A 16,745-nucleotide genomic window follows, 5' to 3' on the forward strand; every position below is an offset into this window, starting at 1 on the left:
ACTGTGCCCTTGTGTTGAGTGGTTAAAATCTGGTTTCTCAGTGAAGGCAGCATGCCAGCGCCACACACAGTCGGTGCCTCACACAAAGACGCTTAAAAAAAGCAAATAAACAATCCCTTTAATGTTCATAGCAGGTCACACAGAGGTTAATCACACCCTAACCATCGCAGCGTTCTCCTGCTGAGCCAGTCTGGGGTGTCATGTTTGCTTCCCCACAAGTCACAGTGTGAGGCCATGGAGTGTGACCCTGGGTCTGAGGGCCTCTATGAGGGGGTCCCTCATATGTGGAAGGGATAGTCCTGCAGGTAGTGCAGCAGAGGCTTTGGAAGTGGCAGATGCTTTGGGCAGTTTGTGTGGCTGTTGATGGTGAGGCGTACCAGGTGCTGCAGCGAAGGAAAGGCCTCAGGTTTGTGTAAAGGTTGCGTCAGCTGCAAAGGGACTCCATCGACAGGGTCCGGTTTTAGTTCGGAGCGAATGTCGTTAGCTGCCTGCTCCTGTGAGCTCTTGTAGTGCTGTATGAGGCTGAGGACATTCGGGAAGGACTGCAGGTGGGGCAAACCAGGAGAGACGGAGTCCAGCCAGAAACAGCCCCGCCTGTACTCTATCCTCACACTTGTAGGTCCACTGCGTGTTTTCACCGACAGCGCCAGGATATAGCGAGGGTGGCTGCTGTCCCGCACCAGGAATGTTCCCTCAGACTTGGCCAGGAGAGCTTCCCGCGCCTCACTCGCTGAGATGGAACCCCAGTACCAGCCTGGGGAAAAGACATCGTTTTTGTCGGCAAATAAAACTCATGTGATGATAGAGGAGGAACAGAGTGATGGACCTCTGCGTACCTGAGGTCTGTAGATGGTGCAGGGTGCTGGTGACACAGCGGAGGTCCTCTGCTGGGTCCCAGCATGCAGGAGAAGGATACGGACAGCAGGAACCTTCACGCTCCTCATGATGTGAAACAGCCTCTGCTCGTGCGACCATTTCTGTTGCACACCAAAGATGTGTGGATACTTAATAATCATTTATATATAAATGGGCTGTAGTTATTTAAAATACAAAAACAAAACATTTCAGTTAGACATAGTAACACAGTCAATGCTACTAAACTATAATAATAAAAAGATTATTATCTGTCTCAATGTGTCTGAAGTGGGTGTTAAAATCACTCAGGCGTGAGTAGCCTATGTTGTATTAGTTGTTTTCTTTTAAACGCCACAAATATAAACATATTTATGTCATTCCTTTGTTTATAAGCCCTCAGGCTGTTCCCAGAACAGCAGCTACACTTCCTGGAATCCAACAACTCTCACTTGAGTATTTTCTTCTTTTTTTTTCTTCTCATGTTCGTGCACCTGTGCATTATACTATGACCATGCATAATCCATGTACTGTACTTACATAAAACAAGTCATGCAGAATTAAAGTTTATTCTAATAATAACCACAACACACACACGCACACACACACATGAACAACCTTACCTTAAATCAAACAGAATCATGGGGATTGTTGACCGGGTTAAAAACAGTCCAGGACATGATCCATCAAAAATGTAAATAAGAAAAATTGATTTGTGTCTTGTTGTGGGAGCAAAGCTGAATAAAGAAATGAGAGCAAATAACCTCAGTGTGTGTGTGAGTGTGTGTGTCTGCTGACAAGCAGAGTGGGAGTGGAGAGTGTGGAGAGTGTGTGTGCTTTTTTATTCAGGGCAGAAAACAGCTCAGCTCAGTCTGAACGGACAGAGGTTCCAAGAATCTCTTTCCAAGAAGGCTTTTGTGTGACAGCGTGCGCAGTGACAGGCAGGCTGCAGCCAATAGCAGAGCCACTGCAGCCACACACACACACACACACACTCACTCACGCACACACACACACACACACACACACCACTTCCTGCCCCGGGTTTCAAAGTAAAACGCACCTGAAGAATAACATTAATTATCGATTTATCTGTTTATAAAACATTATTATTTTCCCATTTTTATCGGTCAATAAAGTGTCAGATAGAATAAACATCAGTGTTTATTTCTCTTTGCCCTTAAATGTCTTACTTTGACCTGTGTTAATCCCAAATCGCTTAATTTACAATGAAGTCATTGATGAATGAATCAGTGAGTCAATTAGTCAATTAGAGCATTTGCATATGAAATCACTGCACTTTTACAAATATATTTTTATATACTTCTTATATATACTATTATATACTAACCCAGTTACAAGCCATGTTCCCTTTCCACTTGGCTGTCCAATATTTACATATACTATACCTATAATTTTTTATTTCATTATTATGATTTTAAATAAATTTGGCATATACAGTATCTTTGTGAATTAATTAATTAATGTGCCCTTTGCCTGCCTGCAATCAAGTTTTCCCCCATAAGTATATTAAAATTTGATGATGATTTAAACTAAAATAGTCACATCATTGAGTGTAGATGCTTCATGACGAGCTCCTTCTAAACCTAAGAAATTGATGAAAAGTCTGGAAATGGAAAGTCTTTTACTTTTACTTTTAAAGAAATAAAAACCCTTGCTGCAGCTCCACTGTGTTGATTCCGACTGAAATCAGGATGTGAAAAAATGTAATATAAGGTGAAATTAAAGAAAAGGAAAGCCCATATTAATCCATTCTACATTCTACATGAGTGCCCAATCCTCTATTTACCTATTACTTATATTTTTTATTCCTTCTACACATAAACAGTAGAAAATTAACATCTGACTCAATGCAGTGTCACATGTCACCCTTTTATTTTGAAGGCAAATAGCATGACTGGGTTACTGCTGTATTGTGTTGATGAAGCTGACGACAGAGTCGCGATTAATGCTCCATTCACATGAATGGAAATACCCTTTTCCAGCCATTATGTGTATTATGTATTACTGCCAGCACATACAGTAATTATTATGGCTTCATCACAGCCATGTGACTTCTGTGGCTTATAGTAGCACACATGGATTTGCCTTAGTAAAAGACACACACACACACACACACACTAATATAGAATATGCATCAGCTCTCTCCACATCATACTGTATCGCCTTTTCAGCCCTCACAAGAAATCCCATTAAGGGAATTTCTTTTTCCTCGCTTTTCCACTGCAGAGATAATCACCACATGAAAACTGCCTTTCAGCCTCGCACCATGTTTCCAAGAAAAGGTCTTTACATCAACCGACTTTCCCAAGAGGTTTGAAAGCAGCAGAATGCACAGCTGAAGGCTTCTGAGTAGAGAGCCTTCCTGGAAACACACACAACTAATTGACCTCTACTACTGAGCCACGATCCCTGCTGCTGCTGCTGCTGCTGCTGCTGGCAGACAACAGACAGATAGAGAGAGACAGACAGACAGATAGATAGATAGATAGATAGATAGATAGATAGATAGATAGATAGATAGATAGATAGATAGATAGATAGACACTGAGGAAACTGAAAACCTCTCCCAGCTGAAACCCCAGTAAATTGTTGCTCTGTTCCAAGAAATAGACTGACGTGAAAATTCTCTGCAAAACCAAAACTCATAATTTTTTTTCAACATTGGGATCTAAACCAGAAATAAAAAAATAAAAATACAAAAATGAGTGGAACAGCATGAGTTTGAAGTGAAGAATACACTGATTTAGACAGATATTTAACTGTAAGCGGGTGCAGGTATTCATATTACTAACACTTAGTCATGTTGTTTATGCTTGTATATTTTGGAGGCCTTCACTGGCCTGTCTGCAGTCAGGCTCTTATAGAACGGGCAAACACTGCAACACATGTGTAGTATCCACAGATGCCAAATAAAAGCTGTGTTGCAGGCAAATTTGTTTATGTTTAAAAAATAAAAAAATAAAAAATAGATTTACACTTGTCAGCAAAAACACAGGCAATCTTCCTTTGTACTTTTATTTGTAAAATAAAGGTTAAAGTACAGTGCGAATGACAGATTTTTAGTTTTTATTGCATTTTTTCTTTTTAGAATGTGTCTCAACATTTAAAAATGGACTCACAGGATTTCTGATTTATGGTGGATCTGTTTATTTCTTCACGTTTGGTGTCAAATGTATGTCCAAGAGGAAATGACTAGGAGTTAAACATTCAAATAACAAAGTCAATTCATAGATATCGGGGTAGTTTAGTATCTAAATGTCTTCCCCGTTTTCCCCCGCACCCTTGATGAGGCGTTTATTGCCCCTCTTGCCTCCTGGTCCACGAGGCTTGGCAAAGGCCTGCTTTAAGGTGTGCTCCATCGGGTGGACCTCCTCGTACAGGAACTCTTCTGTTAGTCCATCGCCGCTGTCTATCTCCATCTATGTGCACAAACACACACAAACACACATGAACTTAAACACTTAAACACTTAAACATGCACACATAAGTTATGGAGGCTTTGTGACCCGGGAATCTACAGATGTGCGACGTGTACCTTTTTGGTGACCTCCAGTTGGTAATCTCTCTCCACCTCGTCCAGTAGCCTGTTCTTACAGCTGGAGTACAACATCCTTTCCTTGATGCTGCAGGTGTAGCCGGGCATCGAATATATAAACACTGGCAGAGACACAAAGTTGTCTGTTGATATTTGCTGCTTCACTGGATCAGGTGTGGTTCCAACAAGGACACACACGCACACACAAACCTGACACGCGAGCAATCTACAGCACCTGAGGTGATTTTATGATTTAATACTACTAGTTATATATATATATATATATATATATATATATTGTATTTTTAAGTTTTGAAAATACAAAAAGTACAGTACTTTTGATACTGTACCATTTTGATACATGGTGTGGCTGCTGTATTTTGTTGTTTCTTTATTAGTTACACGGACACGTTTCATGTACTGACCCAATGCCTCCTGCAGCTGGCCTTGATGAGAATGTTTGAAAATGAAGAAGTGGTATCGGGGTGAGTCTGTGGGAATCCTGTAGGGGAGCTCATGGGTCTCTGTAGGTTTGGTGTGAACCAGCTCAATGGTCTCTTTCTCTACGTCCAGTCTCTGCAACATAATGTACACAAACAAGCTTCAGCGGTCAAATCCTCCACAGCCAGTTTCATACAAAGACTTACAAATATGTTGACATTGTCCTCTAGTCTAATTCTGTCTAACAGCAATATATTACAGCTCTATTAACCCTTAGTGCTCACGTGGCACCGATCAGTGCTACAGGTGCACCAATGTTAAATTGCTGTGGGAATAATACACAACTCCTTATATGGACATCCCGTGGGTTTATGTTTATATTATATAATATACACATATTTAACCTTTCTTCTTGTGTGTTGTTGAGTCAAAGTTATGATTCATTTTATATCGCATTTTTAGTCATGATATACCGTCTCAGTAATTGTGCAGACGTCACAAAATAGACGTGTTTAGAATAGTTTTTCTTTCCTTTTTGTTGATAAAAACGAGCCAAGTGAACTTTGAACAGTGACGTATTTCCATATTTCACAAATTCAGTCCAATTTTAAGCATTTTTTATTACTTTTTGCTCAGGTGTGTTGGTGAAAATGAATTATTTTTGTCATCAGATTGCCTAGGTTGTGCTGAAAATCAGGATATAAGACACTCATTCTTCTAGCCTCTGGATATACCGTACGTTTAAATAAAAAAAAAGCAGACGTAATTAATAGTTTCTGGTCTCAATCATGAGTTTCAAGCCTTCAAGAGTATTTGGTCAATTTTGTGAATAATTCTGGAGGGAAACAGACGATAAAGTCCAGCACATATGAGTGAACACCAGTGTGACTGATCATCCAACAACAGGTGAAAAAACCTGAACATGGCGCTGACAAAACCACGACTATGTGGGCTTTATAATAACTGTAGTTCAGATTCCTGACAGTTTACAGGAGGGCTCTCACGTGTTGTTTATTAAGTTAAAAAAGTGTTGATTGAGGGCTCACCAGCTGTATGTAGTTGACGCGTTTCTGCTTGAGTTGCTGCAGAGCTCGTTTGGCCTCTTCTTGTAATGGAAACGCCAGGCCCTGAAGAGTCTGAGCCCTTTTGTCTAAGCCAAACTCCATCGTGACCTGCAGCATTGAAAAGAAATATGCAGACTTTTCTTCTTTTTGAACACTTTTTTATGACGTAATAACTTGGAACGGGAAACTTCAGGACTGGACAAACCTTTGCTCGTGCTGTCGGCGTCCCAGTTCGTCTACGTTCGTCCTGTGGACATAAAAGCCATCATTTATAAATCCGTCCTCCTCTCCCTTCATGCACAAATGTGGATTTGTGTTAGGATGAAAATCTACTTACCCATACGACTTTATCCTGCAGGAAGAAAGTGAATTCAGGATGATTTTCATGTGATATTTTCATAAAACTATCCACATTCATACAGATTCTACCTCTGTGACTTTGATTTGTTGCAGCTCCTTCTCGGCTGCTGTGAAAGGAGCTGGTGAGGAGCAGGAGGACATGTGTCGCAAGTATCCCTGGAAGGACACGTCCTCCTGCAAACAGAGAGGACGCAATACTTATGAGACATCCAGAGACAGAGACGGTTCAGCATCAAGTTTTCTTTCTCTGACCTCGACTGTGCCAAACAGCTCGTCTCTGATGTGACCTCCTCCAAACTCCTTCTTCAGTGTGGCACGTGTTGCTGCGTACATCATCTTTTGCCTCACCTAGACGACATCGCAGCAGACAGGAGGACACGTGATGTTTGTCAGTATCTCGTTTTAGTTTAATAGTCTCTTCATTCTTGCAGACAAACACGTTGGTTTCTGTTTATTTACAAAAACCTTAATTGGTAAAACGCCCTCTTATTATCGCTCATTACTCAACATCCCTAACACCAGTTTGATTCCAGCAGCTTTATTAACTTCCTCATCCCCAAAGTCTGCATCACTTTGAGTTCTGCCGCAGGTGCATCCATGGTAAATTGCCCTGGGAATAATACACGACTCCTTATATGGACATCCTGGGGGGGGTATTTATAGGTCACATATTCAGGCTTTAAAAAAAATGCATTTTTTTCATCGTTGTTGATTCAAAGTTCTGATTCATTTTATAGTCATAGTGATATAAAGTAGCAATAATTGTCCAGAAGTCACAAAATAGACTGTTTTTCTTTTCAAAGTGAACTTTGAACTGTGACGTGTTTCCAAATCTCACAAATTCAATCTGATTTTAAACCATGCAGTTTTATAATAACTTTGCTTTGACGCATGACTCAGCATCTCATAGACATACTGGTGATTGGTCAGGTGACCAGGCAATGAAGATCCACTCGTGTCCCTGTGCATTCTGGGAGTCTAGACGATAGAGGATGTAGCACGGCTCTTGGGGCTGGAGCAGAGGAAGCAGGCACTGGTCGTAGTCTTGGTCCCAGCTGTGTGCAGGCTCTCTGGACGAGTCCAGCACCAACTCCTCTGCAGACAGACACGCGCGTCAGTTTAAACGCAGAACAAGTCAACGCTGTGTTTGAAATGTAAAAATGAAATATTTACCATTTCTGATGACAATCTTCATTATTCTGATGGCACCTCCCTTCGCCCCGGCCAGAAACTGTTTCAGCTCAGATGTTGCTAAAGTAACGAGATATGAGGCAGACCAGTCAAAACTGAGGATGGGGGGGTGGGGGGAGGTTGACAGCAAGTGAGACAGAGTTGGGTAAGTCAGAACCTGAGACTCCACTTCAGGGAGACAACTTGATCCGCTGCCAGGTAGTCACGCTATCACCTGAACTGACTTACACAGGGGACTGATGAAGGACACAAGGGGAGTGTTGTGGATTAAACACAACCATCAATACCCAGTTTCAATATCCCAGAGGGGCAATTTGGTCGTAAAAACTAACTTATTGATCCCCCTCCCTCCCTCCCTCCCTTTCACCATGGTTACCAAACACAGCAAACCTCATAAATGATGTAAGATCGGGTGAGGAAGGTGAGAGAGGTATGCTTCCGCCAACCTGGCCCCCTATGCTCCAGTTACCAAATGCCATAACACACACAAACAGCATATACATACGTCTGAATGTATCCATCCATGCCAAACATCATCACAATTACTGGGTCCACAACATAGATCAAAGTGTGTTATCAGTCGTGACCCGGACGTAAACGTCATCATCTAATACCCACAGCTGTTTATGTTCTACGTGTCAAATCAGTGACGTTGAAATGACCTTAAATCTGCTCTTAAATAACGGTTTATTTTAATTTAAGGTTTATTTAACCGGGAGTCCTCGGAGATAGAAATCTATTGAACCAGGAAGACCTGACAGTGAATGACATGTAACGTGTATAAAACACAGAATGTGAAAACAGCAGTCAAGAATAAAATGTTCCGTTTTTTTTTAAAAAATGTACAGTTTTTAACAGTAAAAAAACAAAAGTACTTACCATCAATTCCAGTTTGGTGTGACATCTTTTGGCATTCAGCTGTCACCGCTACACTCTCCTCAGGTCCGGGTCTCGGTGTCTCTCATACACTTGCCTGTCCACTAATGGCAGACAGATGGACCCACGCACACCTGTGACATAAACGCCTTGAGGGAGACTCGGGAGATTCCTTACACTTGAAATACAATCTGCGGAACTGTGGCTGTTCCTGACAGTGGATATGCCACCCTGACCGCTGATCTAAAACTCTTTGCGTATCGATGACCACAACTTTAAAAAAGTCTCGGTTGGGGGGGTTTGCGTCTCCCCAGCTCACACACACACTGTCCCCTGCTCTGTATTGTGTGTGTGTGTGTGTGCAAACCCCACTGCCCCGTGAGATCAGTGCAGTGTGTGTGTCCTGGTGCGGCACACATGATGACATTTTATCACAGCGGCTGCGTGATCTCAAATTCCAGCCACCTGGTCACAGAAATGTGACACCAAGCATGAATCTGACCTATAAATACAATGTTGTTACCTGGGCCAGAGGATGGGAGGTGAGTTTGTGCTCAGTGTGGGGGGGGGCGGGAGGAGGGGGGGGGCGGGGGTGACAAGGGTTTGATGTAAAGGTAAGAATGAGGCGAAACTGCTGCTCAAATGTGAGAAACAAGACGTGTATCTCTTGGCAAACACCGTTGGTCCACTATAGTGTAAGAGCTCCACAGGTTAACTGTGGACACTGGACGAGTTGGCTGGCTCAGTACAAGTGGATCCATCACTGACCACTAATCGCTGACAAAGTCACTGAGATCACACACACACACACACACACACAGGTCTGTGCAGTTATCCTTTTAAGGACTCTCACTGACTTCCACTCATTCAGACGGACAACAGAATTAAATCTATAGGGAAACCAGTGTGTGTGACTTTGACCTCATCTTTCCAAAGAATCCTAAATAAATCCAAGGTCTGTTCAAAAGTGTAGCAGTTTTATTACTAAAATAACAAACCAAAACTTCTCTTTACAAACCTCATCTTACCTGCTGCACCGAATCCCCTAATTGAAACACAGAAAATAAACTACTGTTACCTTTTAACTTAAAGATGAACAATTTATCTCAAACAATATTACAATTATTATTTCTCTTAAATAAACAAAATAAAAACACCTCAAAATCAAACCCAGAGGTGTCAAACTCAAATGACCTGGGGGCCAATGAGCGTCTGGGCTGGTCTGGAGAAAACAAATGTGGGATATATACAGTATATATGATGCAAAATCAATCTATTCATATCAAAAACAGTCAAAATAATAAATCAAATCAAATAAAGTAAATAAAACACTAAACAAGCTTATGTTTTAGTTATTAAGCACATATTAACACCTTATTCTACCTCTATTACGACATGAATTAAGATTTTTCCTGATTAGGTGTTAATACATGCTTAATAATTACTAATAAAGGGCTAGTATGCTACTTATATGCGTGTTAGTAAGCGCCTAGTTAATGGTGAATATGTGTTCCTTAACCAGACCTTCAGAAATGAGGTTCTGCTTCATTAGGACCAGGTTTCGGTCAGCATGAGGACTACTGACTGAAATACTGAAATACTGAAAATAGCTCACACACGTTCATACACCCAGCGGACGGATGTCAAAGGTTAATTCCACTAGAATCTGAAGAAACAACTTAAACATCGTCTTCCCCGTGTCTTCCTCCACACACACACACACACACGCACGCACACACACACACACACACACACACACACACACACACACACACACACATGCACACACACATGCACACACACACACACACACAGACACACACACACACACAGAGGTTGGTGAGAGAAAGATAAGTGTGTACCTGCGAGGTTACCTGTGATGGGATCATCCATTATTCACTCCGTGGTGAGTACACAACCCAAGCATCTATACATTATTCAACAGAATCCCCCCCCTCTTCTACTTCAGGAAGATAAAACGCATGTTTACAAAAAAAAGAAACAAATGTCCACTCCTTAAATGTTTCCACTTTGCATTTGTGCGTTTGTGTTCAGTGACTTCTGTTTGCATGTGTTGGGTGAGAATATGCCGTATGCACCATTTTGTATCAGAGGAATAAAGAAGAAAATATCGTTCATGTCATTTTCCCAACAGAAAACAAGGTTGCCTTATTCTAGCTTCTCTCATCTGTGAAGTTGGAGATTTCCACACTGAGTTACCACTCACACACACATTACACAGGCCACATTAAGTTAATTGAAAACAGGAATAATCCGATTAACTGTTAATGCTCATGCGGCACAGACAAGCACCCAGGGTAAGTTTGCCGTGGGAATAATACACCACTCCTTATATGGACATCCTGGGTGTGTGTGTTTATATTTATCACATATTCAGTCAAAGTTATGATTGATTTATATCACGTTTATAGTGAGTGATATAAAGTAGCAATAATTGTGCAGAAGTCACAAAATAGACGTGTTTTTCTTTTGTTTTTGTTCATAAAAACGAACCAAGTGAACTTTGAATTCAATCCAATTTTAAACATTGTGAGGATGTGTTTATATAGTTGGTGAAAATTCATTTTTTTTGCTTAGGTTGTGCTGAAAAAAAGGATATAAGACACTATTTATTACACATTATTATAACCTCTGTATATACTGTATGTTTTAACATAGTAAATGGAGAATTGTTGACTGCTGCTGAACTCCTGTGTATCAAGATTTAGGTGATGGATGATGAAAAGTAAGGACTGCAAAAACTCGGGCTCTTCTTTCTTTTCTTTTATTATTTATCTCAAATATGACAATGAACCATTTTGTTTTTAAAAAAATAAAAACACCAGTTTAAGATATCGGGGTCACGTCAAAGTCCGGGAGTATAAAACTTGTAAAATACTGTCGCTAAAACCTTTCACATAAAAAAATAAAAAACTGTATTTTTCCTCCTCCATACTTTTAGGCAATGAGACGAAGAACTCAGTGGAATACGTGATGGCGAAATGTTTAACAGAGCCTCTCTTCTTCTTCCTCCGTCAGTCGTCAACACACGGAAGCCAAAAGTTCTGTTGAGAAAAGAGAATAAAAAAAAAAGAATGTTCAGTGTTCATGGATTTGTCGAGCGTGAGTGAACGTGTGTTTGATCGTCGCACCATGTTCGTGCAGGCGCTGGCAAACGTCATGTATCTGGGGTTGAACTGCAGTGTGTTGATGGGTCCGGGATGTTTCCCATCCAGCACGGCCACCTTCATCCCGCTCTCCGAGCTCCACACGTGGACTCTCCCGTCCTCAGAACCTGCACGGCGAGCACCACACATAACAGACAGACAGACAGACAGACAGACAGGTGACTTTATAACAGGGATTCACGGAGGACGACCCAACAAATAGTTTTGATCAACCGATTCTAATGATTCAGTTACAATGAAAACAACTGCTTTACAAGTCACTAGTCACTCGTTTGTGCGTCGCGTGTAAAACAAAGTCACCGCAGTTTCATGCAGCCACGCAGTGATGACTCCGCCCACGTTGAGTCGGTGCTATTTTGTAGTGGAAATGCAACCTGAACCGTGCCGTGCTGAGGTGAGGCGAGCTGGGACTATAGTCGTAAAGGGCCATAATAAGTTCCCTCTGTATCAGCTAAAATCAACAAAAGTGTTGTCGTTAGATTAAAAATCGGTACCTAAGGAATAATCTCATCAGGATCAGTGAGTGACTGTCTCTCCTCATGCGTACGGGAAATTACAACCAGAGACGAAGCTCATTACATAAGGAGAAGTGAGTGTTTGTGACCTCCTTAGAACCTTTTCTGGTATAGATGGTGATTATTTTCAGGACCAGTCGTAGCAGAAACTCATTTCTGTTTCTAAGATTTGAATTGGGATTAGGTTCAAGGTTATAATATTTTTTGATTTTTCAATAGTTTTAGTTTTTATTATTTTGAAATGCAAGGAATTATTTTTCTCCCTATTTTTCCTGGAAATAAATCACATTTTTTGAGGTAATTCCCATGCTCCACAACACAACAAATTGGATGTGGGAGGGGCCAATAAGTGCGCCGCCACCTGTCCAAATTCACCCTGAACAGCACAGTTATTGTACATGCACGAAAATATTTTTGTTTTTAAAATTAGTTCAAGTGGGTTTGCCAGTTTAAATTTTGTGTAAATGCTTAATTTTTATTTAATTAGTTTAATTATGAGTTTTAGTTAAATAGCCAACAGACTAAAGACACAAATGAACATCACAACATAAATAATAATAAATAAACCTCTTGAGACACATCACATTGCCTGTGAGCCAGGAGGATGAAAACTAAGCACATTTTCTCTACAATTTTAGTTTTGTTAACTATAATAACCATAATTAGGTTAAGATTAGGACTAAGGCTTGGATTAGGCTTTCCAAATGAATGGGACTCCATGAAAGGACAGCTGCATGGACCTGTGTGTGTGTGTTGAATGAATTAAAGACTAAATAAAACACTGAATAGTGAACATGGAATAAATGTGAGAGCAGAAACTTGCTCTGTGATTAACTGCAAGAGAGAATTTGTGCGTAACGTCATTTAAAATTGTAATATTCAACATCTCATGGGATTCCCAGCAGAAAGACACCCTGTCATAAATCTGTGACACATTAACTCACCAATCATCACAAACTGTGAGTCAGGCGTGAAACAAGCCTCCAGGGCGATGGCTCTACTGTTGTTGTAGCCCTTAACGTAAGCAAAGGACAGGGACAGTGTCATGTGCTCAGCATACAAACACACGCACAACTCAACAATGAGGCAACGTGGGGGGAAATTCCTCTTACAGAGAACGTGTGCAGCACAGATCCACTGATAGCATCAAGCACTCGAATCATCCCTCCATTTGTGGAGATGAGAATCTGTTTCCCATCGTTGCTGAACTTGAGTCCCGTCCAGTCACAGACGCGATTAAACCTGGTCTCAAACGAGGCAAATGGACCCTTTAAACGGGGACATAGAATGTGTTATAGACGTGATATAAAAGAGAAACACTGTAATACTGCTAACACGCCACATCTGCGCTTCACCTTGTCAAAAGCACGAAGGTCGTACAATTTAATGGCCTCTGATTCCACCCCTGCGGCAAATATCAGCCCATCAGGGTCAAAAGAACACACGGGGTTCCCCAGAGGATTAGCCAAACCCTGAAAGACGCAATAAATGAGGAGAAAAGGTCAGACATTGTGCTTTTTTACATGTACATCACATGATTAAATCATTAAATAAACACTTAAATGGTAATGTGACTCAGACGTCCAGCTCAGTGTTGCTTAAGCAGATCTGGGGACACCCAGTGGTGACAGGACAGGAGGATTGTCATGCCATCCAGACTGGGTCAGGACCCACAGATGGGGTTATTCAAACCTTTAACAACTAAGCCTCAAATTGTCCTGCTTTTTTTAACCATAAAAGTGCCAGAAAAATGTCCTCCAAATAAGTGATTTTTGACATTTTTTCCGGAATAACTTTGAATATCTGGCAGTTATTTTCAATTTGCTGCATGTTAAAATAGTGTATTGACAAGTCTTGTCTTGATGAGTCTTTGTCTCAATATACAAAAATGGAGAGTTTTTCCAACTCTCTCCTCTCTGGCGGTTTCCTGCAAAAGTGCGAGTGAAATTACCGTAATAACCACAATGTTGGTGCTCACGTACAACTTCTCTTCTTCTTCCAGAAATCGTTACATTTTTTCCAGTAGCACAAAACCGGTGTGTACTTACGGTAATGCAAAGTGTCATCAGCGATACACTCGGTGTTAAAGAGTTAAAATGAAATACAGTGAATAAAAGTGATTCACTTCTTCTATCTCTTGGAAATGTCTATTTTATCTATTCAAAATGATATTGGGTGTCACAGAAATGGCAATAAATATAGTCAGAAATGTCATATTATGCACGGTTTTGGTCTTGTTACAATACAGTATTGTGAATTGGGTCACGGTGTCTTTTTTGTCCCATCACAGTCGCTGTAATTACACATTGAGCAGCAGCGGCGGTGTCATTTTCCCAGTGTTCACAGACGCTGACTCACTTGACAGTCTGGACAGCGCAGGTCCCAGATTCTGATCGTCTTATCCAGTGATCCTGAGATAAATGTATCGTCCACTGGTGACATGGAGAGAGAAATAACCCTGAAAGTGACAATGATTTTAGATTAATAATTGCCCGTGTAGCACAGTAACACTGATCAATGCATGATTTAAACTGGTTAAAGTCTTATTTCTGTTTACAGTCAGACAAAGTGGCCACGGGAGACGCATCCACACAGAACGTCATGTTAATGCCGTGTGTGAACATTCAAATTCAATGCTGTGATAGGATTTCTCCAGATAGATGTTTATACCAGGTCTAAACACATGTCACTGACCCCTGACCAGCTTTAACAATGAATTAAATATTATTAAATAGAGTTTATGAAGTTCAAGAATATATTTTAAAATTAAAACTTGCTTTTGTCTTTGTAAATCTCCATTTTGTGATCAAATTAACAGAATTACAATCATTAAAATACACGTTTTGGTCTCATGACCTAAAATATTTGCAAGGACATAAATATTTCCTGTTTTCTTCCGTTTTTTAGGCAATTAAATGAAAATAAATCTTATTACGGGAGAAAAAACTCAGGTCAATATTGAAGTTTTAAGTAGTTACATGTGGTTACATGTACTCACCGTGCCATATGTCCAGAGAAGTACCGGATGTATTTGTTGTCACTCAGAGACAGGTATCGTATGGTGTCTACATACAACACACAGATCACATGGATTGACCACTGAGTATTTAAAGTAAAGAAGCAGCAGCTGCTGACTGCAGTGAGTTATTACCATTGATCTTGTTGGAGCTGTAGACCACTTGTTGTGCGTCGCCATGTGTGTAGCGGATGAGGTCCACTCCATACTTCTTGCTGAACAGAGTGCGTTTCATTCTGAGAGAAAAAAAGTTACGCACATTAGTCAGAGCACAGGTATGTGATCGGTTTTCCTCTAACAATATGTTTAAGTTGAGTTTAATTCTTAAAATGCTATATTTGCACACACTGTCACATTTATACTGTTTATTTTGTACATTGTAATTGTATACAATATTCCTATCATGCTGTCTTTATATTATATTTATTCATATTTCTGTTCTTATTCATCATTTATCTGCCTTTTGTGCTGTTGTATCGATTTGAGTTTCCCCTGAGGGATTATAAATCGATTACTAAACTAATCGTCAACTATTTCGATAATCGATTCAAGCTTTTTTATCCATGATTAAAAGATGATTTCTGATCATTTTAGCTTTTTAAATGTGAATATTTTCTTAATTTCTTTGCTCCACATAACAAAGAAACCTTTAAATGTTATTATTTTGGTTTGTGGACAAGACATTTTATGGACCAAACGATGATTAATCGTTTATGAATGTAATCGTTAGTTGCAGCTCTAGTATGGGATGACACTTTTCTGTGTCCAATACTGATATCACAAACTCAGGTGTCTACGATATATGATATTAGTCTGATACAGTCATTTTAGACCATTTATGAACGTATGAAGCTATTAACAATTCTCCAACTGTGTAACAAATATTGTTCTCCCCCAATAAGAAGAAATAAACAGCCCTGAGAATAAAAACTAGTAAAGAACTTAAAGTAATAATCGGCTGATAAATTAATAATAATCGGTCTGGGAGATTTCTACATGTTTTACATGTTTATGTTGCAAATGCATTCCAATTGAAGTGGTTCATAGTTAATTATTGACTTGATTTCTACTGTATATAATCTACTAAGCACTTACCTTCCCTCTTGCATGTCATACAAAACGATGCAGTCGTCGTCGCTGCTTGATATCGCGTTTTCGCCATTTGGGCTGTAGTCCACACAGTTGACTTTCTGAGAATTTTGTCTGTAAGTCCTGGCCACTCTAAAATTCCGTATCACACTGTCTGTGATGTTCATGCCTACAGTACAGTCTGCTGTGATATTAAATACACGTTGTTTGTCTGGAGGAGTAATAACAAATACCAGCTTTACAGTGATGCACTCGGTTTGTTTGTCGTCGTTCACTAAGTGGGCGGTGTTTAAGGAAAACCTAATTCAATGCCTTTAACCGGTAGAGAGCATCCATGGTAGAGAGGTGTCGGTGTCAGAAACGAGAATACATGTGACCCGGAAACAGAAAATTGCGTAGAACAGGATATGGTTTGTGTAGTTAGCATAGTTTTTATTTGCGTTTACTGTTTGTATATTCTTATTTTTAGTCTATTTACTTATGACTTTATGTTTAGTTTATGCTTTTCTTCCTTCTAGTCTTCTACCTTGTTTAGCCCCATTGACTTGAATACGTTCTGGTTGTGTGTCGTTTGCCTTTGTCAATGTTTGAACG

General features: G+C 40.3%; 2 protein-coding genes and 1 long non-coding RNA gene across 5 annotated transcripts in view; 1 reads left to right on the top strand and 2 right to left on the bottom strand.

Annotated features, from left to right (window-relative positions):
- LOC131460466 (uncharacterized) overlaps positions 1-7,823 on the top strand; it is a 22,025-nt gene extending 14,202 nt beyond the window's left edge. The window contains exon 4 of the long non-coding RNA XR_009240388.1: positions 6,370-7,823. This is a non-coding gene — a long non-coding RNA (uncharacterized LOC131460466). The remainder of the gene's footprint in view (positions 1-6,369) is intronic.
- On the bottom strand, positions 252-1,757 carry LOC131460450 (cytokine-inducible SH2-containing protein-like). Its single transcript, XM_058630974.1, has 3 exons — positions 1,476-1,757; positions 837-977; positions 252-754 (listed from the first exon to the last, which is right to left on the bottom strand). Exons 2-3 carry the CDS (start codon positions 973-975, stop codon positions 279-281), a joined length of 615 nt encoding a protein of 204 aa, XP_058486957.1. The 5' UTR covers positions 976-977; positions 1,476-1,757; the 3' UTR covers positions 252-278.
- Positions 3,962-16,505, bottom strand: LOC131460437 (WD repeat-containing protein 82-like). 3 transcript variants are annotated; one of them, XM_058630958.1, is made up of 17 exons: positions 16,158-16,505; positions 15,198-15,298; positions 15,045-15,111; positions 14,405-14,504; positions 13,402-13,518; positions 13,159-13,314; positions 12,991-13,060; positions 11,496-11,638; positions 7,193-7,366; positions 6,529-6,624; positions 6,346-6,450; positions 6,254-6,268; positions 6,122-6,163; positions 5,899-6,024; positions 4,837-4,987; positions 4,412-4,533; positions 3,992-4,295 (listed from the first exon to the last, which is right to left on the bottom strand). In XM_058630958.1, exons 1-17 carry the CDS (start codon positions 16,316-16,318, stop codon positions 4,128-4,130), a joined length of 1,914 nt encoding a protein of 637 aa, XP_058486941.1. In that variant the 5' UTR covers positions 16,319-16,505; the 3' UTR covers positions 3,992-4,127. The 3 variants fall into 3 exon arrangements, with proteins under 3 accessions (XP_058486939.1, XP_058486941.1, XP_058486940.1); XM_058630956.1 differs by lacking the exons at positions 11,496-11,638; positions 12,991-13,060; positions 13,159-13,314; ... (3 more) ...; positions 15,198-15,298; positions 16,158-16,505 and adding exons at positions 7,450-7,527; positions 8,347-8,488 and having other exon boundaries at positions 3,962-4,295; positions 7,193-7,371; XM_058630957.1 differs by lacking the exons at positions 3,992-4,295; positions 4,412-4,533; positions 4,837-4,987; ... (4 more) ...; positions 6,529-6,624; positions 7,193-7,366 and adding an exon at positions 11,107-11,408.
- Between the last annotated feature and the right edge of the window lie 240 nt (positions 16,506-16,745).

The sequence above is a fragment of the Solea solea genome, chromosome 6 (assembly GCF_958295425.1).
Source record: "Solea solea chromosome 6, fSolSol10.1, whole genome shotgun sequence".
In the NCBI taxonomy this organism is placed as follows: domain Eukaryota; kingdom Metazoa; phylum Chordata; class Actinopteri; order Pleuronectiformes; family Soleidae; genus Solea; species Solea solea.